The following is a 25835-nucleotide window of genomic DNA, read 5'->3' as shown; positions in this document are numbered from 1 at the left end:
ACATCCCATATAAAAACATTTAGTCTTAACCCACACATGAAGTTGGTCTCTATGGTTTTATTAAATGTAAGCACGGCTTCTTATCTTTCTAGCAGAGGCCTCAAAGTAGTGTCTTTTCAAGCTACTGCTTTATGAACATACACAGAAGGCAGCTATTCTTTCTGTTCTGAACTTTTGACTCAAATCCTAGCATTTATAGTTAATAAGGCTATAGCAGATCAATGGGCCGAGGTGTAGTGATGTTGCATTAGTGCCAAATGTGTTCAAATGAAGAATCAGTTTCTCAATCCAAGTGTATCTAAAATACTTTTTTTAATTTTGCGTAAATTCACAGGTCATACAATACTGAAGTGGTTTTGGTTTTTGGTTCTTTTTTTAAACATACTGTACAATCAGGTTAGTTAAGTGTTTTACATCAAGGCACAGCACACCATATAATACACATATGCCTTGCCAGGCAGCAGTTTAGTATAATCCCCGAGTTTTGGCAGTAGTGCCAGAATAAGTAGCATGGATCACATATAAGCTGGAAGATAAATAAATAGATGCTGTCACATTTTATTTGAAATAGAGTTGCATATAAAAAGAATATACAATAATTTAACTTTAATAACTAGATTCTCTTGTACTATACATAACACAAATGTTTTCATTTGTATTAAAACATTTTCAATATTAGGATGCAAAATTAATCTTCTTTTTGGCTGTCTTGATTTATGGAGAAGAGTTGCTTTTGTTAGAAATTAGAGTTGAACTTTCAATTTCATGGCAATCTGAAAGAAACAAATCCAGAGTTACTGATATGTCAATAATGAAATGTTACTGGTAAAATAAGCAAGTAATTCCAAGCAAACTGTTGCATTTAGTTAATGCACTGTGAAGCTAGTTATCTAAGCAGAACATCTACAAAAGCTCTTCTTCACAGTATAAACATGCTACCATTAATATGCTTTTTTATACTGTTACTTGCTCTGCTTTCTCACAGATTATCACTGTAGGTCTGTTACTTACAGAGCAAAACTAAAATTCTGATAATGCCACAGATCACCTGCATTGCAGATCTGGTTTATTGCAACGTATTTACCATATTCACATTATCATTCAGCTTTTTACACTTGAACACTTCTTCTCCGCCTGCCAAAGGCTTTGGATCCCACGTTGGTTGGTACAAAGTTGTTCTTGCCCACTCCTCCCGACCTGCTGAGGAAGTCTGCCAGACGATGGGTCACGCAGGTTGCTGTATTGCACGCCCTTTTCTGTGCTGTTACACTGCTTTTCAAAAGGAAAATAAAGAGTTAGTTCCTGAAGTCTCTACCTTGCATGCAGTGAAATGTCAGGAAGGGATGCTATGCCTAGGAAAGATTTTTCTATAGAAGGAAAGTTGGCTTGCTGCACAGCAAGCATCTGTAACTTGTGTGCACAGCTTACAAACTCTGGAAGGAGTCTCTACATTTTTGTAAGCATCAGACTCAGTTTACAAGAGGTGGCCGAGCCCTTCCTTTCTTGGGTAATTGGACTGAAGACTAAGCCAAGACAGATTTTCAGCAACACCCGAGCCATTTGCCTGCCTCCAGCAAGTCATGACCAACAGAGAGGTGCTGAGGAGGAACAGGTCTGCAGCATTTAGCCAGTCCCCGCTTCCTCCAAAAGCTTAGATCTGCGTTTTGTTTGTCATGCTGCTGAAGGCCAGTAGCAGACGCTGACCTTTAACTTCCCACTTCATCACCTGTGCTCCATAATGCCCCGAGAACACATGAAATCCCAGTATCACCCACAACAGGAGCTTTGTCAGCAGCTCTGGTAGGGCTGTACCTGACCAGCTGCCGTCAGCACTGACCCACACAAACATACTGTGTCCATGTATTTAATGGGAATGTGGGAACCCCTCTCTAGACCTCTGTCTACTGCAGAACTTCACACACTTCAACAGGATTAGTTCTGTACTCAGAGTTCAGACTACAGCTAGTAATTTTGCTAGATGTGGACTTCAAGGCATGAGCATTGACACAGTCCTCACTTGAAAAGTTTTCTACAAAAGCGATGACTTCCTTGCAGTAGGAGGGATTTTTCTCAGGTAAGTACTACAAAACATTTTATCAATGTTAGCAATGAATACTGTTGGTATCAATGACAATTTTTTGGAACAGGCCTCACTACAAGATAAATACAGTTCTTCTGTTGCAGCACTGCAAAGAAATCTGTCTTTATCTCTTAATTTACAATTCACCTATGTTGTCTTGAATGAATATAAGTATTTTTTAAAAATACCCAAGTTTTATATATACACTAGTGTAAAGACCTATTGTAAATTAAGAAAAAGAAAACCACAAAATTCTTACCTGGAAGTGTTCAGTACAGAGTTTTAAACAGGATTACATTTCTAGTTTGTTTGCACAAATATGTATGAGGCTTTCCCAATTCCTTTGCTTCTCAGGAGCCTCACTAACAGGATTGCATGCATGCCTGATTACATCAGTAGATATAAATGTGTATCGTTTCAATTTCTAAGTTCTTTTTCAACTTTTCTAGAATTACTGGCATTGCCTCTCTACCATTAAGACAACTTGTAAAGTTTTTCTAGCCTTACCAAGAAATCTCACATCCTAAAACAAGTTATTAGACCAAGCAGATCTAATCCTTATAGAAAAATAGGTTTATTGAATAAGTGCATGGGCAAACACAAAAGAGCCTACTTGTACATTTAGCAGCCAGAAATGAAGAGCCTTATTGAGAACTTTTTTTTTTTAAATCAGGGTCTATGAAAATCATCTGAAATATCAAGGCAATGCTGTTCATTTTTATTTATTTTTTTTCCCCTAACTTGATATGTTCTCTGTCCTCCTAACACTAGATCCATCTCAAACATTCTCTGTCAAAAACAGAATCAAAAGAACATAGCAAAATTAGCAATCAAAGTTAGATCCACATGCATCAGGTTAAAAAAAGGGAGAAGGGGGGAAATAAGCATGTCTAGTTGTTTCCTAGGGGTTCCCCATAGTTTGCATAGCGTTCATGTTCCAGGTCACTCAGCACATTTCGTTTCTTGCCAGGAGTTCCAGCCCCGACGTCAGTACGAGGGTAAGTTTGCAATTTGTGCAATTCTTGAGACAGTTTGCCCAGCACACAAGTACTCAGACTGGCACAGCGTTTGGAAATAGGTCTATCCAGGCTGCAGGGGGAAAAAACAAAACACACATGCCCAAAGGAAGAGTAATCTCAAACATGCATGTTCATGCATTTCTTCCCTAGATAAATATCTACAGTTAGGAAACTTAAAAAAATAATAATTTCATGCAAGGTAAGTTCATACAAATGCAGTCAGAAGGAAAACATTTTTCAATTAATTCAACTTAGTCAAAAAGCAAGTTCATTAGCCTTTTGGATGCTCATAGTCAAGGGTCAGGAAGTTTTATTTCCCATGTATTCAGCATGCTGTTCAGTCTCTCATACATCACCACCATGCTTTGCAATACAAGTCCTGTTAGGGGAATGCAAACGCTCTTGCATGCCTTTGGTCTACAGGGGAGAGCGGCGCTGCGTGCATTAGGAGGAACTTGTCCCCTCTGCCAGGGGCTTCCCATGCCTTACAACAGCATGCACTTTCACGACAGAGAATCCAAGAGTGACTGAACGGCCCCTAACGCTCCCACTAGGAAGACATACCTTTTGCTGCCATATTTTTAACATAACCCCCTCATTCAAGCTCAAATCGCCCTCCACTCTCAGTTGGAAAAGACAGATAGAAGCAGGTTAACTAGGTGGAAGCCATTCTGCCGATACCAACATAAGGACATCTCTGCAGTATCATCCTTTACCAGTTAGGTGACCACAGTTAGCCATAATCCCAAGGAAAAAAAAAAAAAATTGACCTGCAAAGGGTCTGCTCAGATGGCTTTTGCTAAGTGGCAGACATGTAACATCCCCCCCTTCTCTTCTCCCGCCCCAGGACTGCAGCCCTTACCTGTTCCCCTCAGAGGCTTGCTCCAGCTCTTCTGCTGTCATCTGTATGAACTCTTTCACCAGCGCATTTAATAACCTCCGAGCTTCATAATCACTGAGCATCACTCGATCCGTTATAGACTCCAAGCCAGGTCTAAGCAGAGGCAAGCAAAACAGGATGAATAAAACCCGGACTACTGCAGAGCGCCATGCACAGGAGCAAGGGTTTTGTTGTGCATTACTGCATGTCATTGAGAGCGTCTTTCACTGGCGTGAAACCACCCTCCTCCACAGCATTAGGTGGTTTATATATATAATTAAAAAGCCAGAGTGTCACAAACAGCACAAAAAAGAGGCCACCTTTCACATTCACTGTAGTATATTTCCCTCCTAGACCTCTAAAAATATTAAGTGTTTTCATACCGTTCAGATACAGCACTCGGCAAGAGGACCAGCTTCTTACCTGACTGGGGCGGCCTGGAAGCTATCCATCTGGCACACAACCAAGGCATAAACAGCAAGGAAAGATGAAATCTTCAGCAAAACCATGATTTCCTCTCTACAACAAAGAGGCACATCAACCAATGGCTGCGTTCCAACCCTCTCCATCCTCTAAGTTCTACTGAAGAGGTCATCCTAGCCACAAGTAGCAGAAATGCTCACAGCTTTTTTTTTTTTTAATGCAATTCTACCTTGCCATTTCTTTTGTTTATTGCTGTTCTGGTTTTCTCAGAATTTTAAGATAACTTATCACTGTTACGGGGCTTTCAGAACTGCAGCTCCATACAGCTATCTGCAGTCAACTTAATGCAGACTTTCCCTCAAACTAGCGGAAGAGGCGTTCCTCTAACTACTGCATGCAGTGTCAGTGTGGCCAACATGGACAGGCACAACTATGGGATACGAGTCACAAGAATAAAAATAAAGAGATGTTTAGTGTTTAATATTTTTAAGAATGAAGCACCAGTGTTAGCACTTTACCTGAAACTGCTTGCTTGTTGGCAGTTAGCACACTAATAGCCCAGTTCAGATTACACTATAAAAATTAAGCAGTTACGTTTCAACAAGCATTTCTACTCTGCAACCAGAAAAAGGGTAAGTTGAAGATTAGCTGTAAGAGCAAAATCTGTTAAAAGAAAAAAATCTGTAACTGAAGGGATCTTCTTTGAGATGCCGCTCCTTCTCCTCGGAGCATCAGTGTCAGCCTCAAACGAGCCACATCAGCTTCACGTGGCCGCCCCCCACCCGCGGCGCGGCCCCTCCCGACGGACGCCGCGCTCCCCGCGAGTCCCGGGACGTGCCCAGCCCCGGGAGGGCTTCGCAGGGTCGGCCCGCGCCGTGCCGGCGGGGGAGAGGCAGAGACGCCCGAGGACCGACCCCCCCGCGCCTCGCCCGTCCGCTCCCCCGCACACGCGTGTGCCCACGTGAGCGGCGGCATTACGGCCCCACGCAGGGAGCCGCGGACCGGCCCCGGCGCGGTGCTTACCGGCGGGCGGAGCTGCGCGGCGCTGCGCGGAGCTGCGCGGAGCAGGAGGCCGGTGGCGCCGCCGAGCCGCGGTACCGCGCACCGCCCGCCCGCGCCGCTTTATACCTGCCGCCGCGGCAGCCTGCGTGGGCGCCCGCGCGGCGCCGCCAGCCAATCACCGCCTCGGCCGCCCGGCGGGGCCCGGCCCGCCATTGGACGGCCAAGCCCGGCTCGGCGGTGACGTCATGCCCGGCTCCGTGAGCGTCCCATTCACAAAAAAATTCCGGCGGGGCGGGGGGCGTCGGGCGGGGGACGGGACACACGAGGCGCGGGGGGGGGGGGGGGGCGATTCACGCCGCGGGCCGGCCCCGCTCCCCCGCGGGATCGCTCACGCGTGGCGACCTCTGCAGCAGAGGGACCGCATTGCAGAGCGGGGCCGCTCCCTCCCCGGGATATCCCCCCCACCCCCTGGGCCGCCCTCCCGGCCTCCGCCGCGGCTCCAGCGGGGAGCCCGATGGTGCCCAGCCGCCCTCCCGGCGCCCCGACAGCAGCTGCGGGAGGGGTGGGGGGGGTCCCGCACCGTGGGGCGGTGGGAGGGCCGCGCAGGGTGCGCGGCGGGGCAGGGGCTCCGCGCACAGAAGCGGCCGCCGACCCCCGGCGCCGTGCGCCCCAGAAGGATGCAGCCCGGGCCCCCCGTTTCCCCCGGGAGAGGGACCCTCGGCACCTGCGGGCAGCCCCGCGGCGGCAGCGAGCGGCTCTCCGCGATGTGCCCCGCCGGGCGGCCGCACCGCCTCCCCCGGGACCGCTCCGCGGCGTAACTCCGCGGTCCTAGAGGAAACCACCACTACCACCAGCATCACCACACACAACTCTAGGGGCAGGTGCAGCGCCTTTGCCTGCGCGGGAGAGGCACCGGGGAAGGGGGGCTGGGGATTGTGTGTGTGGGGGGGGGGGTGTCGCCTCCCCCCGGCTGAGCCCCGCCGGCGGGGATTACCGGGCAGCTGCCCGCCGCCCCATGCATCACCCGCGGATGACCCTCTGTCACGGCGCGGCGGCGCAGCACCTGCCCGCGCAGGATGTTTGCCCGGGCGGTGTGTTTGCCCAGGCGCAGCAAGTACCCGCCTGGCGGCGGGAGGGGGCTGCGGGGGGCGGCCACGGACAGCCGCGACACGACACGGGGCTGGGAGCAGCCTGCTGGCTGCCCGGCGGAGCGGGCGCGGGGAGGGGGCAGAGCGGGCTGCGCCGGAGAGCCCATCCACCGCGCCCCGAGAGCCGGGGGCTGGGGGCGCCTTTCCTTTCCTTCCCCCCGTAGGTCGCGGGGCGTTTGCGGGGGGCGGTGGCACCGAGCGCTGGGCCGGGCGGAGGGGTGCGCAGGGACCGCGGAGCGGGGCGGGGGCGCTGACCGTCCCCGGGACCCCCGGCCCCCCGCGGCCCTGCCTCGCTGCCCTTCATGGTTCCCGGCGGCTGCGGGCACGGGCCGCGGTGAGTAACGCCGGTGCCGCGCTGCCGTGACACCGCAGCGAGCGGAGCTGCGCGCACATTGCGCCGCACCGCGGGACAGGTGCCGAGCCCGGCCAGGTCGGTCGTTTCGCTACTTAGAACGGGTGGGGGAGCTCTCCTGGGGCCCTCCCGGCGTCTCCTCGTTGCTGTTTTTGTAGGAGCGACGGCCCGGCCCGGCGGCGGGCACCGGCGGCCAGCGGGAGGCGGGTGAAGCCGGGCAGCGCCGCGGGGCGGCGGCGCTTCGTTGATGCGATTTTAGCTTTGAAGTTTGAAAAGGCGCTCGAACGCACGGAAAGCCCCGCCGAGGGTCCCCCCGCCTCCCCCTGCCGCCAGCCTCTCTCTCGGGGTGCCAGCACCCCCTCACCCCCCCCGCCCCCAGCCCAGGGGGCTGCGCACCCGCGGGGACTGCGCAACTTCTCCGCACCCGTTTTGCAGAACGATTGCAAAACCGTTTAGGGTTTATTTTTGGGGGTGGCTTCGAGTTAGTTGTTTGGGTTTTTTTCCAGATGACAACTAGTGGGGTTGGGTTGGGTTTGCTAAAGTCTCTTCGTAGCTTTCCAGGAGTTACGGCCCGGGGTGGGGGGGAAGGTCCTGCGCTCCCACCTGCCGAGCTCACCTGCGTTCCGCGGAGACCGGGGGAACGGAGGCGAGCCCGCGGGCCGCTGGGCGAGGGGTAAGGGTTAGGGTAAGGGTTAGGGTTAGGGTAAGGGTTAAGAGGCGTCAGCCCCGGGGCTCCCCGCCCGCCCGCAGGTCGCGTTAAGGACACCCCTCCCCGGGAGGCTTCCTCTCCCCACCCCTCCGCACAAATTTAAAATTTCGTTGTAAAGATCATTGCACCTCTGCTCAGCACGGGAATCCTCGGGGAGAAGGAGTTTAAGTATTTGATTTTAAATCTCTTCCGTTTCCACAACTCCCGTTCTGATTTTTAAGCTGTTTTTTTCTGAGGTTGCGTTTACAAACATGAGGTAGCACCTAAAGAAACGGCTCAGCATAGCTTTTGCTGTTTTAACGCGACCTGTACAGCTACACCAACAGAAATAAAGTGTAGGAACTTAAATGCCCAGGCTTCCAGTCAGACATTTCTCTCCCTCTTTCTCTATCTCCACTGTTCCTTTCCTCTTCCTAAGTTAACAGTTAACTTGTTCACAATTCCCTTGGGGATTTATTTACTCCTTGTCCACATAGAATATTCCTGTTTTAACCTTAAAAAATCCAGACGACTCCGTTGTAATAGCATCTTTAAGTTCTGTGGAAAGGAAGAAGTCAAGTTTCATCTTGTCGTTGATTCAGGTCATTTCAAGTCCTTCTCTTGCCAGTGCGACTCAGCCTCGGGCTGGAGCCCGTGGGATGCAGTGATTGATTACAGGATTTCAGATGCCAACATTTCTACTTTAAGCTTTCACAGGAAGAAACGTAAATTTAAAGTAACAGGTACGAATGCCAATAGATCTACTTTTGTGCACGTATAGGTGACATAGTACTTGGATGTTGGCAAGCGCTTTGGCTGCTGCTTGCCAGAGCTAATGGAGGGACTCCCAGCTGGAACGCTTGTCCTGTTTTTTCCCCTCAGCTATACGTCATCTGGCCTCACCAGATATATTTTCTTTTTCCCAATCTCTCTTCTCCTATACGTAAGACGGAGATGAAAGACAGTTTACCCAGTACAAAGACCAGTTTGTCTATTTTTGAAGATGTAAAAAGACAGAGGATTTTCACAGGATGATGATCTCTTGTTGCTAGATAAATCCAAAACTAGAGTTAAGTATTCAAGGGAAAACTAGCACAGAGGGGCACTTCTGAGCACTGCGTTAGGAAAGCAAGACATTTACTGAAACAATCTGTTCCAAGGAACTTGTTCTGCTTTTTTCAGTGCATGATAATGTATTAGGTAAAATAATCAATGGGTATAGTTTCAAAGCAGATGAAATGAAATGACTGGGTTGGGGTTTTTTTTAAGAAATCAGATGATCTAATGCAATCTGCAGCTCCAAGTAAAAGGAATTACCTCTTCAAATAAATTTATTTAAATTTGTAGGGAAAAAGAAAACTCTGTCTTATTTTTAACTGTCTGTCTTTCTCTACACTAGATACTTCTTACAATATTCTACTGTTTGATACTATTTAACCAATACATTTTAAAGTGCAACCATTTTTTCTACTGGAAATATTGCCATTATGTCAACAAGTCATATGTCAGCAAGCCTCCCTGCAGTGAGGTTCTCAAATATTACCAGCTGACATGCTCTTAAACAAAAATATCACATTTATATATTATGTTGAGATCTTTGTTCAATACTAAAATGTAATTCTGCAAGACAGACAAGACTGTGAGCGGCACAGACAAAATTTCCATTGCCAAGAATGGTTCATATCTGACAAGAGAGGACCCTACAAAAAGGGACGGGTAGACAGTGATGCTGCCGCAATCCACAGACACGGTGAGTTCCTCACAAGGGAGGTGGGCGTGACTGAAGTCTCTGCTCTAAGCTTGCTCTTCATAGCACCTAATTAAGCTTTTTGCAGATAAGGACAATTCATGATAAAAACAGCTGTAAAACTCACATGGTCTTCATGAAGTGAAGCTGGGGAGTTACTTATCTGTGTTTCTGGTGGAGGCCCAGTATAATTCAGGATTGTGTCTCCATGAATGGCCAGAAAACAGTGCCACCAAAGAAGACTCTACAGGCCCTGTGGGGGAATGTGAGCACGACTGTGCTCCTGTAAAAGCATTTTTCTAATGTTTCATTGTAATCTGTTCTGCAGAAAATAATATAAAATAAGACAGAGTTAACAACATTGCTGCTGTTGTAAAAGCAAGCTGTATATTAACAAGAGTATCATGTTTAAGGCCCACGAGGTAATCCTTACACTCTATTTACTGCTGATAAGATCTAGATCTGCTAGTGTACTCCATCCGGGACAGCATGCCATACCTCAGAAAGACTTGGGCAAGTTGGAGAAAGTCCAGGAACATATGAGTAAGAGTTATTAGAGATCCCATAACACGGTTTAGGAGAAAAAACCAGAAGACTGGAGAAACAGTTAACAGAAGGAAAGACTATGGAGAAACGTGATAACAAAAATATAAATACTTGCCATGAAGCAGTCATAATCTACACTCCGGTACTATATTCAAAACAACAAAAATATATGGGCTTCAAAGGCAACAAAGGAGACACCACACATTAGAAAGAGCTTTCTACAATTGAGATTAATGCCATATAGGAATAGGTTATATTGCAGTTATGGCATATCTTGCCCTGGAGGGTTTTATGGCATAGTAGCCTAACATCTGTCAAGATTGACATATATAGTTGATATGCTCTGGGGAAGGAACATAATCAACTAAATATGCTCTCTTCATATCTTTCATCTCCAATTTCCCTGATTCTGTAATTTTAATAGCTAGAGACTGCCTTAGACTCTGAAACGTAACACCTTACTGATAATCCAAACTTTTGTTAGCACCTGCCTTTGCAAAACTTACATCCCTAACTGGTCTAATCCTGTGTTTAATTCTGCTTCCATAGCCTCCAAAAGGTCATATTCAGATTTAGAATAAGCTCACCTCAAGCTTATCCACACAAATAATATTTTACCTATCCACCTTGTAGTTCGGTTTGAATTTGGCCCAGAAATGAAAGCCTCTTTTTTATAAAGATGCAGTACTTTCTGAGAACCAGAACACTGATACTGATCCTGACACGAAAGCAATTCCTTTTTAATGGACATTAAACCTGGATTTAAGCTGCTTCAGTGACTACTTTTGAGAAAGTAAAAGTTTTTGCTGTTGAACTAATTACAAATTATTGTATATATATTATAGTATATATATTATATAATATATATAGTGTGTATATATATTGTAATTATATACTGTAAATAAAACTAATTAACAAATCTATGAATCAGTCTGGAAGCTAATTTTCTTCCAAAATGCCTTAGAAAATCTTCCAGACTGACGCATGGAAGACATTTTAAACAGAAGATGGGTGTTGCATTGTTTTAATCTCGTTGAAACATTCCTACTGAGCTTTTTTACTCAGCAGGTTTTGCAGCAGTTTCCTTGCATATATTCAAAATCCAGAGTGGAATAATCTTTTAAAACAAACTGGGCCACACCGTCCTGCACTGCGGTTTGCTTGGCAAGGTAGAAGGGGCAGACCACAAGGGAGCTGGCTATGGCTCCGTCACCTTCTGTCCTGCATTACCGCAGCTCGGCCTCTGAGCAGCTTCACAGAGGCTCCAGCCCTATCTCATCCTACCGGGCAGCACGTTCCCACCCTCTGACAAGTGGCAAAACTCAGCCGTGCTCCAGCCAGACCCAGTTCTGACCCAGGCTGCACCTCCCCTGGGCTGACAACGGAACTCGCAGCCCTCCAAACACAGCCAGGGTCAGACCTGCGGTGTGACCAGGGCCAGCACAGAGGGGATGAACTATGGAGGAAAATCTCACTTTGAAAATATTTCAAAATCAGCACCTACTTCCACCTCAGTTTTATGCATTCTGCTGCTAAGATAAGAGTTGAACAAACTCCTTATCTGAAAAACAACCTCAGAACAGAAAAGTAACCTTGTTAAGCAACAGCGTAGTTATACAGCTTTGATTTGATTGCTTGCACAAGTGCTATGCTACTATCTGACATATCATCAGAGCACGTCAGCAAAATTATGGTGAGAAACTATATCTTAAGACCTCAAGTTAATCTCATGCTTGTTCTTTACAGGACATAAGAAGGGTTCAAGATCTCCTGTCATCATTTAATTCTTTGTCTTGATAGTACTGAGGTCTGATTAAGCCATAGAGTAACTTAGTATTTTTCTCAGTCCCTTCCAGGACCATTCAGTTCTGCTGGCATTGTTAGGTACTACAGCCACACATCCCTGCTGTTCCCAGTACTGCCCTCTGTGTGGGGAGGACCAGGTGCAATTGTTTCTCAGCTGGTTGCTTAATTGTTTGACTTGTGACAAAAGGACTTGTGCAAGGGCAAAAATTTAGCCTGTACCTTCAGCTAAATCGGGGACCAAAAAATATCTCTCTCCTTTCAGTGCTGGTAAACAGTACACGAAGGCAAAGGCTATTACAACATAATACTTGCTAATCTACTTTCAGCGGAATTTCTGAGAACCAATATTCATATGAGACTATCAATTAAAAAGATAAATTTCTAAATTTATGCATAAAATTGACCTAAGTAGACTCTGAAAGAGCCAGCAAATAAAATATGCCAGAACTATTTTTGAAGTTACAGTCTTTAAGCCAGTGTTATAGCTTTCTGAGTCTGCCCAACAAACATAAAATGTTTAGGCACAGTAGGACTATGATTAAGGAAAAGGGTTTTTTTCAGCAACCAATCACCAAATTTACAAGGGAAAGCATTAGATGTATTTTTCTGTTCTACCAAATCTATAAAGCGTCACCACCACTATAGGCTTAGCAAAGAAGATAACTATAGCATAGAAACTGATCATTCACTATGATGATATAGGTGTGTTAAAAAGAGCTATGTGAGTGTAATGGGTAACTACTGCACATGACTAAACTTGTCAGTGGGAGTATGAAATGGACTTCTTCAATGAGAAGAAGAACGCCTGTTTTACATACATCTATACAGATCTCTTTTCCCTGTCTTGCCCTCAAAGAAAAGGAGCAAAATCTTTATGTTTCTGGCTATAAAGAAGTTGTTTTCCTGTATGACATTTTATAAATAATAGCATGACTTCACTGGACAAGAGTCATTATTATATGAACGGAAAGCACTTTTTCCTGATTAAGATTTACCTTGTTTTCTAGAAGTGCTGCGACAATGTCAATGCTAAAGAGCCTATTTCAAACTATAGCTGAATGCAAGTCTGTGAGATATTTAATGGAATGTGGAAACTACTTAATTTTCTCCCAAGAGTGTAATAGAATTATTATTAGGATCTTAATATTGTTACTAAAAGAAAAGCCACATCTGTCATTATAACTCTTCAAAAGTCAAAGCTATGCATATGCATGTGTAGACAGTCCTGGTCAATGAACTGCTTTCTGTTTTTCTTGAGGACAGGAACACAATCATTTCCTGTTACTTGATTGTCTCCAACTTCTCCTTAGAGAATTTACAATGCAAAGTAATTGTAAATCTTGATGAAAAGTATGTTTTGGAATTTAATAAAGATACATGCTTTAATAGCTTTCTTTACTCAGCCATCATTTTTTAGAATTGAAATCAAAAAACCTTTACTCATCCTATGAGTTTGCTCATTTGATGATCTGTGATTAAGATGAGTAAAACCTTCCCAAAGAAGCAATTCAGCACAAGCTGCCCCCACACTTCTGAAGGGATGAAAGGAAAAAACAAAAAAGGATCAGTCAGAAACTGGCAAGAAATCCTGCCCTTGGATCGCCACTGGAGTCTTGCATCCGTAAACCCGCATTCTTAAGTGATTTCATCTGTCCACAAGGGTTTATTTATCACGCACTTTTGACAGCTTTCAGTCATATTTATCCATGCTGGTCCTTTTTTCCTCCATTTAATCAAGAACCTTTAGAGGTTCTTGGATCTTTAATCTTGGCTGATTCACCACCTTTTCGCATTTGGCTTGATCAAAATGGATTTTACTGTTCTGCAACCATGCTCTTCAGTTTGTCTCGCGTTACAGTGGAGAACACCACCATCTCTTCTCCATCACCAAGGCTCAAATACTATGTTAAGGTCAGTTTTGACTGTTGTCTCCCCTGCGTGAAGACAGTTGTCAAATTTGACTGCTTTTTTCCCCATACAAGTCTCTTCCTTCTGTTTTAGCCAAACACTTGGACTTTTCTTCTGTATATTTTTTTCTTTTCTTGGGTCTTTCCTATGCTTTTTTTTCCCCGTTTTTCCTCTTCAAACTGCTTGTTGTCAAACCTGTCAATCACCTTTCTTTTCTTACACAGATGCAGTGGAAATCATGATCATGGGTGCATGTGAAGTATTACACACTTCAATAACAGAACATTGAAGTTAAGCAGTAAAAATCAATCAAGGCAACACTACCTCTTCCTGTGTTTCCTCAGACACTTTGAGAATTATTCAAGTATCATCTATCGAGGGGATGATGAGGGGAGAAAAGGACCAACTTCTTTTTTCCAAAGACAGGCGTTTATGTACATAAATGGTTTACATCCTTCTAACGAGGATTGCAATAATAACCGTGTGCATATACAGCATGCCGTATACCGTGTAACTGCAGGATGTGGCTGGCACATTAAGGTTTCCACTCCCACTATCATCAACAGCAATTTCATCTTGCAAGTTAATTCTGTATAATCATCTGTAGGCTGTGAATTAGTCTTTCTCACACTGTTCTGAAGCGTTTTCTGATCAGGCACTCTGTGTACCTCTATTCACCTGAATAAACTGAGCTAAAGTGTTTGGACACTCCCTCTTTGTTTAAATGTCTGTAGGTTTAAATCTATCTGAGTTTGCACGCTTCAGCACAACTGCTTAAGCACATTGCATGTCTTGTTTTAATCCTCAGCCATTTCTCTTCATTCTGCCCCCAGCTGGAGCCAAGCTGAGGTCCTGAATCTCCTGCCCTCTGGTGAGAAATCTTGAGGCACCGACAATTGAAATACTGACATTTTTTGCAGGTACGCCCCAAGTAATTAAGACACTAGGCAGTATCATACTGGAAGAAAGGATGAAGAAATAACTTGGAAGAGGAATGGAAAAAATAAACCTCTAGCAGTGCTCAAGCTCTGACAGACTGGGTACAATTTTGATCTAGGATGCTGGCATTGACACATGCTTCACAGGCACTGTGCAGCTAGGACAAAGAAAGGAGCAGAGGTAGAATAAAACTGACTACCTGTTGCATGAAGAATCACCTGAAAATCAGAGTCTCTCACTGTGTTGAGCCATGGACACCAGCACAGACCCTGCTCCAGCCCAATAAGCCTTCAGTGCAGGACAACACATGGGCAGCAACAACTCCAGCCAAGAAAACTGGGCCAGCATCGGTGCACTTGCCTTTGGTAAAAGTTACTGATGTCTTGTTCTGTGATACATGTGACATTTATCTTTCCTTCTCAACCTGCCTATCCTGGGCGAACGTAAGCAAGTACACTCTTTGAAACCTATTCTCTTTTTACACTTCATAGCCTCGTGCTCTCTTCAGCAAGCTCCCACATAGCCAGTGTGATGGCCCCAAAGCCTGGCAGAAGCCTGGCAGCCAGCTGGCCAGCCAAGAAGCTACACTGTGTTACTTCCCAGCTCTCTTCCTTGTTCCCCTGTTGTATCCACAGCTCTTACCTCCTCTCTGCACTCCCAAAGCAACGGCCTTTGCTGTGTTTGACCACCTGTCTTCTGAGCAACATCTGGGGCCCTCCTCAGCTTGTGCCATGTACGCTCAGGTCAGTATTGCCACATTGGAAGCAGAATGTCCCATCACAGGCACGTACTGAGAATTAAGCGTTCAGTGGTTAGATTTGCAAGGACGTAGCGCATTTTGATCACTCAGGTTATTAATGAACTTCGTCAGCATAAATTATTTACCAGTTTAGATCTTATCAATGTTCTTGTGAATCTATGTAGAGATACTCCGTTGAATTCAACAAAAAAAAAAAATCTCAAGTTGGAAACACATAGCATAGAAATTTTTACAGGGCAGGAATGCTTCTATTACGCCTAAAATGGCTTGCGAAAGAGCAGCAGTGGAATAGCAAAACCAGCACGAGTGCGCTGGGGGTTTCAGCAGAACGGCCCATGGCACAGCAGCCCGGCTTTCTTAGCTCCGCAGTGAATGATCTCGGTCCGCAGCAGCTCCAGCCCCCTTCCCCGAGCGTCATCCCGCCGGTAACGAGCGGCCTCGCACGGTACCTGTCTGACTTCCTCGCTGCTTGGTCACATGAACCGGGGACTTTTCCGTCTGTGCGGAGCCGCCTGCGAGCGCCGGGACGCCCGGCCCTGGCTGCCTGCCCGGCTCTGGCCGCCTGCCCGGCCCGGCCCTGGCTACCTGCCCTCCCTGGCTACCTGCCCGCCCTGGCTACCTGCCGCCCTGGCCGCCCGCCCGCCGCAGCGCTCCGGCCCTGCCGGCAGCCGGCCCAGGCCGCCCGAGGGCAGGGTGCGCCCCGCGGGGAGGCACCGCCACGGCGTGGGATACGCTGATACGGGCTTGCGGTTGGCAGGGGGCAGATACGAGGGTTCGCGGGGTTGTGGCTGGAACGCGCAGGGAGGGAAACGCAGCGGGATTTACCGGCTGGAGGCTCCCTAGACCCGACGAGGCTCCGGGAAAGGCATCTCGAAGCTTGGGGGGTTTTTGCTTCCACGGGGACTTTACAAGGAGCAAACACCCGCCCGTTACTTTTCTCAGTTGCCAAGGCCGGGGCGTGCAGCGCCCCGTCAGCACGCGGTGGGTCTGCACGGCTCCATAAACCTGAGGGAAAAACTTTAATATTACTCCGGAAAAAAAAAAAAAAGGCAAACCCAAAGCACGTGGGGAGCGAGACCCTCTTCCTGCGCCCCGCAGGGCACGGGGACGGGACAGTCCAGTCCCTTCCCTTCCCTCCCCTCCCCTCCCCTTCCCTTCCCTTCCCTTCCCTTCCCTTCCCCTCCCCCGCGGAGCCGGGGCGGCCCGCACCCCGGCCGCAAACCCGCCGCGGCCCGGGACCCCCGCGCCCGCCCGTGGGGATCGCCCCGCCCCTGAGGGAAGGGGCGGAGCCCCCTCGGGCCAATGAGCGCGGGGTAAGGCTGCCACCGCCCAATGAGCGCGGGGCGGGGCTTCCACCGCCCAATGAGGGAGGCGGGGCGGGGCTGCCACCGCCCAATGAGGGCGGCGGGCGGCGGCAGGAGGAAGCGGCGCGGCGGCGGCGGCGCGGGGTGATGTGGCCGGCGGCGGGCAGCGGCGCGGGTGTTCTCCCCGGCCCCCCCCTCCTCTTCCTCCTCCTCTTCCTCCTCCTGCCGCTGCTGGCGCTGGTGGTGCGGCAGCTGCTGAAGCAGCGGCGGCCGCCCGGCTTCCCGCCCGGCCCCGCCGGGCTGCCCCTCATCGGCAACATCCACGCCCTGGGCGCGGAGCAGCCGCACGTCTACATGCGGCGGCAGAGCCAGATCCACGGGCAGGTACCGCCGCTCCGGCGGCGTCTGCCGCCTCCTCGGGGCACCCCCCACCCCGGACAGGGAGCGGGGCGGGCTGGGGCGGCGCGGCGCAGCCCGCGGGAGAGGCGGGCACCTCCCCGGGCACCTCCCCGGGCACCTCCCCGGGCACCTCCCCGGGCACGGCGGCAGCGCGGCGCGTCCGGCCGGGGGAAGCCGCCCGGCCCCGGCCCGGAACGGCTGTCGGTGCCGGCGCCCCGCGTTACGGAGGAGACAGCGGCAGCGTGGGCCAGTCCCCGCTCCCCACAACCCGCTGCCGGTTACCGGGAGCCGGGAAGGGTCCCGGGGCAGCGGGGCCCGACGGGCAGGGCAGCCCGGCCCTTGGGAGCGGGGCCGGCCGGCGGCGGGGGAGGGGGTTCGGCCCCGTCCCCGCGGGGCCGTGGTGTGCTGGTGCGATGCTGAGACCGGTGTCCTGCTGCAGGTGGAAGTAACGCGCTTGTTTCGTATCCACGAGTCTCGGACACGGCAGCAGGGCCTAACGGTAACAGTTACAGCAGCCACATGGCAGGCACTTGGATAATGCAACATTTATCACTGAAAACACGTTGCTTCACAGTACCTTCAGTGCGGTATTCGGAATACTTACCATTAGTATAACTATGTAAGAATGGACCTTTTTTTTTTTTTCATACTTTCTGCTATATCAGGTGTTTCTTTTCATCACCCAGTTTCAAGCCACCAACCTATTCTTCCCATTTTCATAAAAGTTAAAGCCAAACCAGATGGAGCAGGGAAAGGCAGGAAGGCGTTAGCGTCTCTAAGTGTGTGTGCACACACGTGGGCATGCAGGTATGCTGTGGGAGCAGCTGGCCCGGCAGCTGCACCCCCTGGCCAGCCCATCAACGTGCCCCAACTATTCATAACCTTCTGTGGTGTTTTACGTAGCTGCATTATCACTGGAGGTCTATGGAGGACTGAGCTTTGTGTCCAACAAACAACGGCTTGTCTAGGAAATCACATCCTTCAAACTGTTAGAAGGGTTTAAACAGAACGCCCCTAACAAGGAAATAAATGGGTTGCTAGAACTCATGTCTGTCAAAAGTTTTTGTCCAGGTCATTCATGAAACCTAGAGCAGAAACAGAATAAGTTACAATCTTGTTATGAATGAGAAACGAAGCAAAGTACATGAATTAAAAGCATGCTAAATGTCAGAAACAAAAGGATAGGATTATCTTTTGTTTCATTTATTTTGGCAATAGAAAAAAGTAAATGTGTTTCAAGCAAAATATTAGGCCAAGTGGAATTGAAATAGGAAGGAAAATGTGACATCAAATAAACAAAGCTTTCTGCTTGCCTGGAATTCTAGTCATCTGCTGTCAGCAAGGATCCTGCAGAATTTGAGGGAACCTGAAGGTGGCATATCAGGATTTGGGGGGCTCTGGAAAAATACAATGAAATTTTTTATTTTTTTAAAAAAATCATGTATGACATAGGGAGAAAGATAAATAAGCTATGACCAGTGTATACAAAACTCACAAATGATTTGCAGAAATGTATTGGGAGGGTCTTTTTGTCACATAAAAAAGAAGAGCCATTTTAACAGTGAAAATATCAAGCTTGCTAAAACAAAATAGTCACAGAATCATTTAGGTTGGAAAAGACCTTGACGATCATCAAGTCTGACCATTAACCAAGCACTGCCAAGTCCACAACTAAACTATGTCCCTAAGCACCACATCTACAAGTCTCCTCAGTACCTCCAGGGATGGTGACTCCGCCACTTCCTTGGGCAGCCTGTTCCAGTGCTTGACAACTCAGTTTTGCAGAATGTATAGTTAGGCTAACATTATTTCATGTTGTGGAGGTCAACAGCTCTGAGAGAAAGGAAAAACTAGAGATTTGTATAGGTAAAAATACAGATTTATAATGTAAGAAAAGTATAGAAGGGGATATAGGATTACAATCTTGAGTTTAGCCTTGGTTTTGATTTTTAAAATTTAGGTTAAGATTTTCATTTTGTTTATCCTGTATGTGCCTTCTGCAGGAGGTATTGCATCTTTGTCCAAAGCCTCTAGTGCTAAGCACTTCTGGAAACAGGAGATGGGACTAGCTGGGCTATGCTGTCATTTGTTGGTGGTCATCATGGCTCTCACTTCTATCATCTGATGGTTCTTTGGGAGCCTGTGCAAAGTAAGCTGGTGTCCAGTTTCAGAGGTAGAAAGGACTGGGTGCAGCTTGGTTGTTCGCACAACTGACACCACTTCTGTGACTGCCATTACTAAGTGACATGTTAGAAGTCTTTGTGATACGAGCTCATAGCTTCAGTCCTAGGCAAATCGAGCTATTGGAATTTACCGTGACTCAGGTGGGGAGGAGGAAGAGATACAGTAGTAAAGCTTTCCTCCCTCCTGTGGAAATAGTCTTCAGCAAAAAAGTAGACAATAGATGTGCTTTATTTCTAGTTCTTGTATAAAAACTATACCATATATCTAATAATATTATGTTACATACTTGTAAGTATCTACTTAGTATATACTTGTACTAATATCTACTTACATCTGCTCATGTTAGGGGACAGTACATTTTTTCTGGAACGTATGCTTTGTTGTAAAAAATTCACATTTTTTAATGACTGTATGAAGGCATCCCCAGTTCGTCCTTTGGAGAGCTGGTCGCTTTAGGTGCACAGCAAAGCACAGCATGTAGTGTGGGCTAATTTATTTTCTTCTGACAGAATAATTTAGCTCACAACAGACTGCTGTGTAATGCCACAGTTGTATCGCCTCTGAGTATCTGAATGCCCTACTGAAGTTTATTCCAGTCTATATTTTGCGTTGATGTTTAATGTGATTTCACTTTTTCATTACTTGTTTTTACTTGTTTTCATTATTTGTTCTTAAGATTTGGTTGTAATAGCATTTTACAATTTTTATTTATTTTTTTCCCCAAAAAAAGATCTTCAGTCTTGATCTTGGAGGTATATCTGCTATTGTGCTGAATGGCTATGATGCAGTAAAAGAATGTCTTGTTCATCAAAGCGAAATTTTTGCAGATAGACCATCTCTTCCCCTGTTTAAGAAGCTGACAAACATGGGAGGTAAGTGCTAATGTCTTTTATATAAAAATGTAATTTTTGTCCAATAGATGGGTTTGTGATCACATGAAACATTTGCTTTAGCTGTTTTCTCTACTTCTTTATCTCCTTTCATAAAATACTTGATGCTCTTTAAAGATACTATTTGGAAAAAATTGTCACTCTTGGACTGTGTTCCATAGCAAGTTGTGTGTAATTTTTTGTCTCGTTTTTTGTCTTGTTAAATAATTTTATTACCTTATGGAGGAGAAATAAAGTGTTGCATAAAATACTGTGTCAAAATATTTTTTCAGGCTTACTGAACAGTAAATATGGCAGAGGATGGACAGAACATCGCAAATTAGCTGTAAATACCTTTCGAATTTTTGGATATGGTCAAAGGTCCTTTGAACACAAAATTTCAGAAGAATCTATTTTTTTTCTTGATGCCATTGATACATACAAAGGCAGACCATTTGATCTTAAGCACTTGATAACAAATGCTGTTTCAAACATTACTAATTTGATTATTTTTGGAGAACGTTTTACATATGAAGATACTGAATTTCAGCACATGATTGAGATTTTTAGTGAAAATATTGAATTAGCTGCTAGTGCTTCTGTATTTTTATATAATGCTTTTCCTTGGATTGGTATCTTGCCATTTGGGAAACACCAGCAGCTGTTTAAAAATGCAGCTGAAGTCTATGACTTTCTTCATGAGCTTATTGAACGTGTCTCTGAAAATAGGAAGCCTCAGTCACCTCGACATTTTGTAGATGCATATTTAGATGAGATGGATTGCAATGAAAATGATCCAGAATCTACATATTCAAGAGAAAACTTAATTTTCTCTGTTGGAGAACTCATCATAGCTGGGACAGAAACCACAACAAATGTTTTAAGATGGGCAGTGTTATTTATGGCTCTTTATCCAAACATTCAAGGTAAGAACTTTGACATTTTGAGGAACTGATATACTTTCCTATATCAAATTTAAAATGCTTTTGCAAAGTGGTGCCGTGATCCACAGGCATAACCAAAAAGGAAGGTTTGGATATGTTATTCTGTTGTATCATTTACCATCTGTGGACAGATGTAAAAAGCTTATTTTGTATGCAGATATCAAAATCAAGTATAATGATAAAGTTTTAGCATATTGTTTTGTGAATACTTTTTAACGAAGCATTAATATTTTTAATAAAGTACTTCTAATATTTAGGTTTAGTGTTGAGATGCATATTATTGGTTGGCAGATGTACTAATCTATGTAGTTAATAAATAATAAGTGAATGCAATTAGGTGTGAAATAAATAAACTAAAAATGTAAAAACATAATCAGAAATGCAAATCAGGTTGTGGTTATCCATTTAGGTACAATTCACAATAGATTTACGTATTATAGACATGTGTATTTATACTTTTGGAAGAACAAAAATAGCATTTACAAATAAAACTAAAATTATGTGTTCTAGTCGTTCTGAAGTAAAACAGCATTAGATGTTTGAATGTTAGCTAAGACATTTTGTGTAGAAGTTTGAACTTTAAAAGTGAACGGTCACATTTCTTGTTTCACTGCCTCCATTTTGCTTTTCCTATCAAAACGTTAGCAGTGCTTAGTTCAGCTTGGGACTTTCGGTATTTGGAGAAAGAGCAGCCTAGGTAAATTCCTTCTCTGTTAAGATCCAACCAAGATACTGTTTTTCAATAAAGATCTAGAAAACATTATAGTATTGTGTCTCCTATGCCTTAGCTGATTTTGTAGAGATCCACTCACCTAAAATAATCTTCTGATCTCAGATCTTGCAATATAATGAGTTTCTGAATTTGGATTCAAAATCTGTTCATCTGGATAAAAATAAAATTTCCTGTTACCTTTCATTTATTTAGACTTTCTCTGACAAATATTACACTGTACATCATAGACCACCACACTGCAGAATGTACTTCCACTAGGCTGCTTTTCACCTCTTTCATGTGAAATGTTGTCACCTCAGGTTGAAAAACCTGGTGATTCTGGTAGAACTTCTCTGCCGTTGTCCAGATTTTCATTACTGATTCAATATGAATTGTTCAAGTCCAGCTGTTAGTTAGGAGCTGTTTGGCAGTTTCAACAAAGAATGTGTATCAGGAAAAAGAAGTGGCAGACTGAATGCCTTTGAGATTATTTAAATAACCTGTGAACTTAATTTTTAAAATAGCTTAAAAACCACAGTGATTTAATTTATTCCTTTTCAGTCTCTCTCACTGTGTTGTATCAGGTATTTTCAGGTTAAGAGTGAATGATTTTACACTGTGACAATTCTAAAGAATCATAACGGATTCAAGACAATGGAAAGTTCAAGTCGCTGATTTCAGTGTTATCTGTGTTCACTCAAGTATTTAGTGTACTTTATCTTTGCAGTCTTTTGCTTGTTTCATTAGTTTTGAAAAGCTCCAGAAATAAAAATATACACAAGCAGAGAAGAGTATGTTAAAACATGATTTTACCAAGAATAATTACTTTCAAAATGAAGATTACTGGTATATATGCTAGTAATAATTCCTACTAGCAGGATAAGGAATATAGAGTCTAATTTTAAAAGCTATTATATTTTATATAGGATATTTCATGTTTTAAAAGTATATATTTTATAGCTTAAATTAAAAATTAAAGGATATTGCACAATAAACATCAGCTTTTATTCCTGTTCCTAACAGGGCAAGTTCAAAAAGAAATTGATTTAGTCATCGGCCCAAACAAAATGCCTGCCTTAGAAGAGAAATGCAAAATGCCATACACTGAGGCTGTTCTACATGAAGTTCTAAGATTCTGTAATATAGCTCCGCTAGGTATTTTTCATGCAACATCCAAAGATACTGTTGTGCGTGGTTACTCTATTCCTGAAGGCACTACGGTCATTACAAACCTTTACTCCGTTCATTTTGATGAAAAATACTGGAGCAATCCAGAAGTGTTTTTTCCTGAGAGATTTTTGGACAGCAATGGGCAGTTTGTCAAGAAAGATGCATTTGTTCCTTTTTCACTAGGTAAGAGTGATTCTTTCCACTGTTTCTTTTCATAAATCTAGAGATGTAAAATTTATAAGTGATGGCAATGAATCAGGAAGGGACAGATGATATAAAATATCCACAGTTCTGATGAAACAGCTATTTTAAGGTTAATTGATACAATGCACTCTGGACATAACATATTTTAGCATAATATCTTTTATACAGACGAGTTCATTATTACACCTAAACTAACAAAAAAAGCACAGTATCTTCTTATTTGAGAAGTCTATACATTTTATATCATTGCAGTACATTAGTGGTATTCGTTTCACAATTAGTAGTGATTTGCTGCTAAAGTCATTACAAACAGGTGATTTACACAACTGGCTTTCAAATTTCCGTACTTAAATCAGCTCCAAAAATCACAGATTTTATTCAGAACTAGCTTGGGGGTCAGCATGTAGTACTGCAGTCTGTTTTGAGGAAATACTCTGGATTTGTCTTTTGATGCCTATAAGAGTGGATAATTTACCTTACATATGATTATCAACCTAAAATAATTAGGTGTTGTGTATAAGCAAACTGCCAGGACTACCTCTGCAGTCCAAAGAAAGACAAAGCCTTGTGTAGAGGGTGACTTAGTTTACTTATGTGGGATACTCTTTCTCCAAAAAATAGGAGACAAAGCAATTCCCTTGAAATGGTTGCACATCTAAATGGCCAAAGTTAGATTTGATGGAGTCCACCTTTATTGTGTATTCTATTACGTTTCTTTTTGCCTGTTTGACCTTACAGTTCCAGATGTTGTCCACTCATCTGTGTCTTCCACAACCACATTTACTCCCTGTAACTAGTCATACATGGAATGGAAACTAATAATTAAAGGCATTATCCAGACCTGTTTCAACTTTCTACTTACCAAGTTATAATAATTGGCAGGTAATAATGACTGGCAGTAGACGTAATTAAGAAAACAGTAGGGGACAAAGGCTGAAATTCACAGTATCATTTTTAAAAAACATCTTCTGTCTAGATTGGCACTTCAAGACAAGGTAAAGTAGCTAATAGCTTATGTAAATAAATTTGACAGTTACAATAGCATTTGTGTAGTGAGAGAAACAAATTCTCTAAAATCTGTTTCTTGCTGTAAATTATCACCTATCCTCTCTTAAAGAATACTACCACCAAGTTCATACAGCTCCTCTTAGAACAGAGAAATGACCATTTTTATTCATAATAAGAATGAAAATGTCATTGAACACATTTTGAGTCTTTTCAAAACCTTCTTTTCAATCCAGGAAGAAGACATTGTCTTGGAGAACAACTAGCTCGAATGGAAATGTTTTTGTTTTTCACTTCATTACTGCAACGATTTCACCTGTGTTTTCCTCATGGGGTGGTTCCAGATCTCAAACCAAGATTAGGCATGACCTTACAACCACAGCCATACCTCATCTGTGCAGAAAGGCGGTGAACAGAAGGGTCTAGGTTGGCAGGTGGAGGAAAATGCTCCAAGGTGCAGCTGAGGATCCACTTTGTCTTCTATTTCTAATGGTGTTCATGTCAGACAGAACTTTAAAGGACTTGCAGATAAATTCTGACTATTTGTGCACAAATCAATAGTTTCTTTTTACTTGTTTTTCACCAAAAAAACCCCTTCATCCAAAACCATGAAACACATCCTGTGTTTAAAGTTGATGTTTTCACTCCAGAAGTCTGTTTTGAATCTAACTTCTGATTCAGCTTTTAAATACTTAATTACTTAGCAATCCTTTTTACTTTTAGAGGATATTTTTATAAGCATGGAGAATATGTCTCAAAATGTTTATACTGAGTATATATACTCAAAATGTATATACTTACTGTATATATTCATCTGTGGGAATCTCATTTACATTATTCCAGCTAAGCTGTTCTTTATAATTCTCCATTAATTTTACATAGCTAAAAAGGATTTAAAGGTATCTACTTACATTTCTGTAACTCAGAATAAACTGTCTTTTCCAGTCTTGACAAACAAATTGTGTATTAAAGCATTTTAATCCTTCCTTCTCCTTGCCCTGTCTTCAAAGTTGGTCATAATTTTCTAGTGAAGCAGATAACTATGTGAATTCATTTTTAAGATCTTTTACAGTTTGCTTCTCATTTAGTATCATATACAAAGTCTTCAGTTACTGCCATGCTCCTGACAATTACAGCATCTTTTTTGCCAGCTTACTGCATTTCCAGACACATGTCCTCCACTGCCTCCCAACAAAAAGCATTATGGAATGATTAATCTCTGCCTAAGCAATCTGGAAAAGACAGTGTTTGTGTTACCAGAATCACATTCAACTATACTACAAGTCAAGAAAATAAGCTGCTCACGAGTCTGACCAGAGAAGAGTCCTTTTTGAGAGGGGGAGTGGAATACGGTTGGGAGAAACATTTTAAATGGATTTTAAGCACAAGTTTGTGGCATAACATCTACTTTTGACTTCTGCCAGCTTCATTCTTTAATCTTGACAGCTATTGTTTCATGGTTATTGGTAGATAAAAGATTTATACATGCAGGCCCTACAGGAGAACCTGATACTCTAAATATGGTACGTCCAGGCCCCACTATGTGGGGAGAAGTAGAGCCTCAGAATAGGGTTCAGAACAAAACACACACTGAGTAATCAGCTATTTAAGGACAGGGCTGTATATTAGACCTTGCTCTTTATACAGCTTATGCTTCAACTTGGAGCTGCAGGAAAGTTCAAAGGCAGGAATTGGTGGTTTTCTGCCGACTGGATGTTTTCAGCTTACACTGAGCAGAAGTACTTC

At 44.5% G+C, this 25835-nt stretch overlaps 2 protein-coding genes across 7 annotated transcripts; one reads left to right on the top strand and one right to left on the bottom strand.

Moving 5' to 3' along the window:
- Positions 1-311: 311 nt before the first annotated feature.
- On the bottom strand, positions 312-5522 carry CALCB (calcitonin related polypeptide beta). 3 transcript variants are annotated; one of them, XM_074918232.1, is made up of 5 exons: positions 5426-5522; positions 4403-4498; positions 3962-4093; positions 1085-1272; positions 312-773 (listed from the first exon to the last, which is right to left on the bottom strand). In XM_074918232.1, the coding sequence occupies exons 2-4, from the start codon at positions 4486-4488 to the stop codon at positions 1110-1112; spliced, it is 381 nt and encodes a 126-aa protein (XP_074774333.1). In that variant the 5' UTR covers positions 4489-4498; positions 5426-5522; the 3' UTR covers positions 312-773; positions 1085-1109. The 3 variants fall into 3 exon arrangements, with proteins under 3 accessions (XP_074774333.1, XP_074774334.1, XP_074774332.1); XM_074918233.1 differs by having other exon boundaries at positions 1085-1269; XM_074918231.1 differs by lacking the exons at positions 312-773; positions 1085-1272 and adding an exon at positions 2695-3169.
- An 11310-nt stretch (positions 5523-16832) lies between these two features.
- On the top strand, positions 16833-25526 carry CYP2R1 (cytochrome P450 family 2 subfamily R member 1). Of its 4 annotated transcripts, none has more exons than XM_074917945.1 (5): positions 16833-16986; positions 19916-20057; positions 20348-20980; positions 22734-23063; positions 24326-25526. In XM_074917945.1, the coding sequence occupies exons 1-5, from the start codon at positions 16957-16959 to the stop codon at positions 24499-24501; spliced, it is 1311 nt and encodes a 436-aa protein (XP_074774046.1). In that variant the 5' UTR covers positions 16833-16956; the 3' UTR covers positions 24502-25526. The 4 variants fall into 4 exon arrangements, with proteins under 4 accessions (XP_074774046.1, XP_074774047.1, XP_074774048.1 ...); XM_074917947.1 differs by lacking the exon at positions 16833-16986 and adding an exon at positions 19045-19150 and having other exon boundaries at positions 20784-20980; XM_074917946.1 differs by lacking the exon at positions 20348-20980.
- Positions 25527-25835: the final 309 nt, after the last annotated feature.

This window comes from Athene noctua, chromosome 14 (assembly GCF_965140245.1).
Source record: "Athene noctua chromosome 14, bAthNoc1.hap1.1, whole genome shotgun sequence".
Classification (NCBI taxonomy): Eukaryota; Metazoa; Chordata; class Aves; order Strigiformes; family Strigidae; genus Athene; species Athene noctua.
This window is presented reverse-complemented; position numbering and strand designations above follow the sequence as displayed.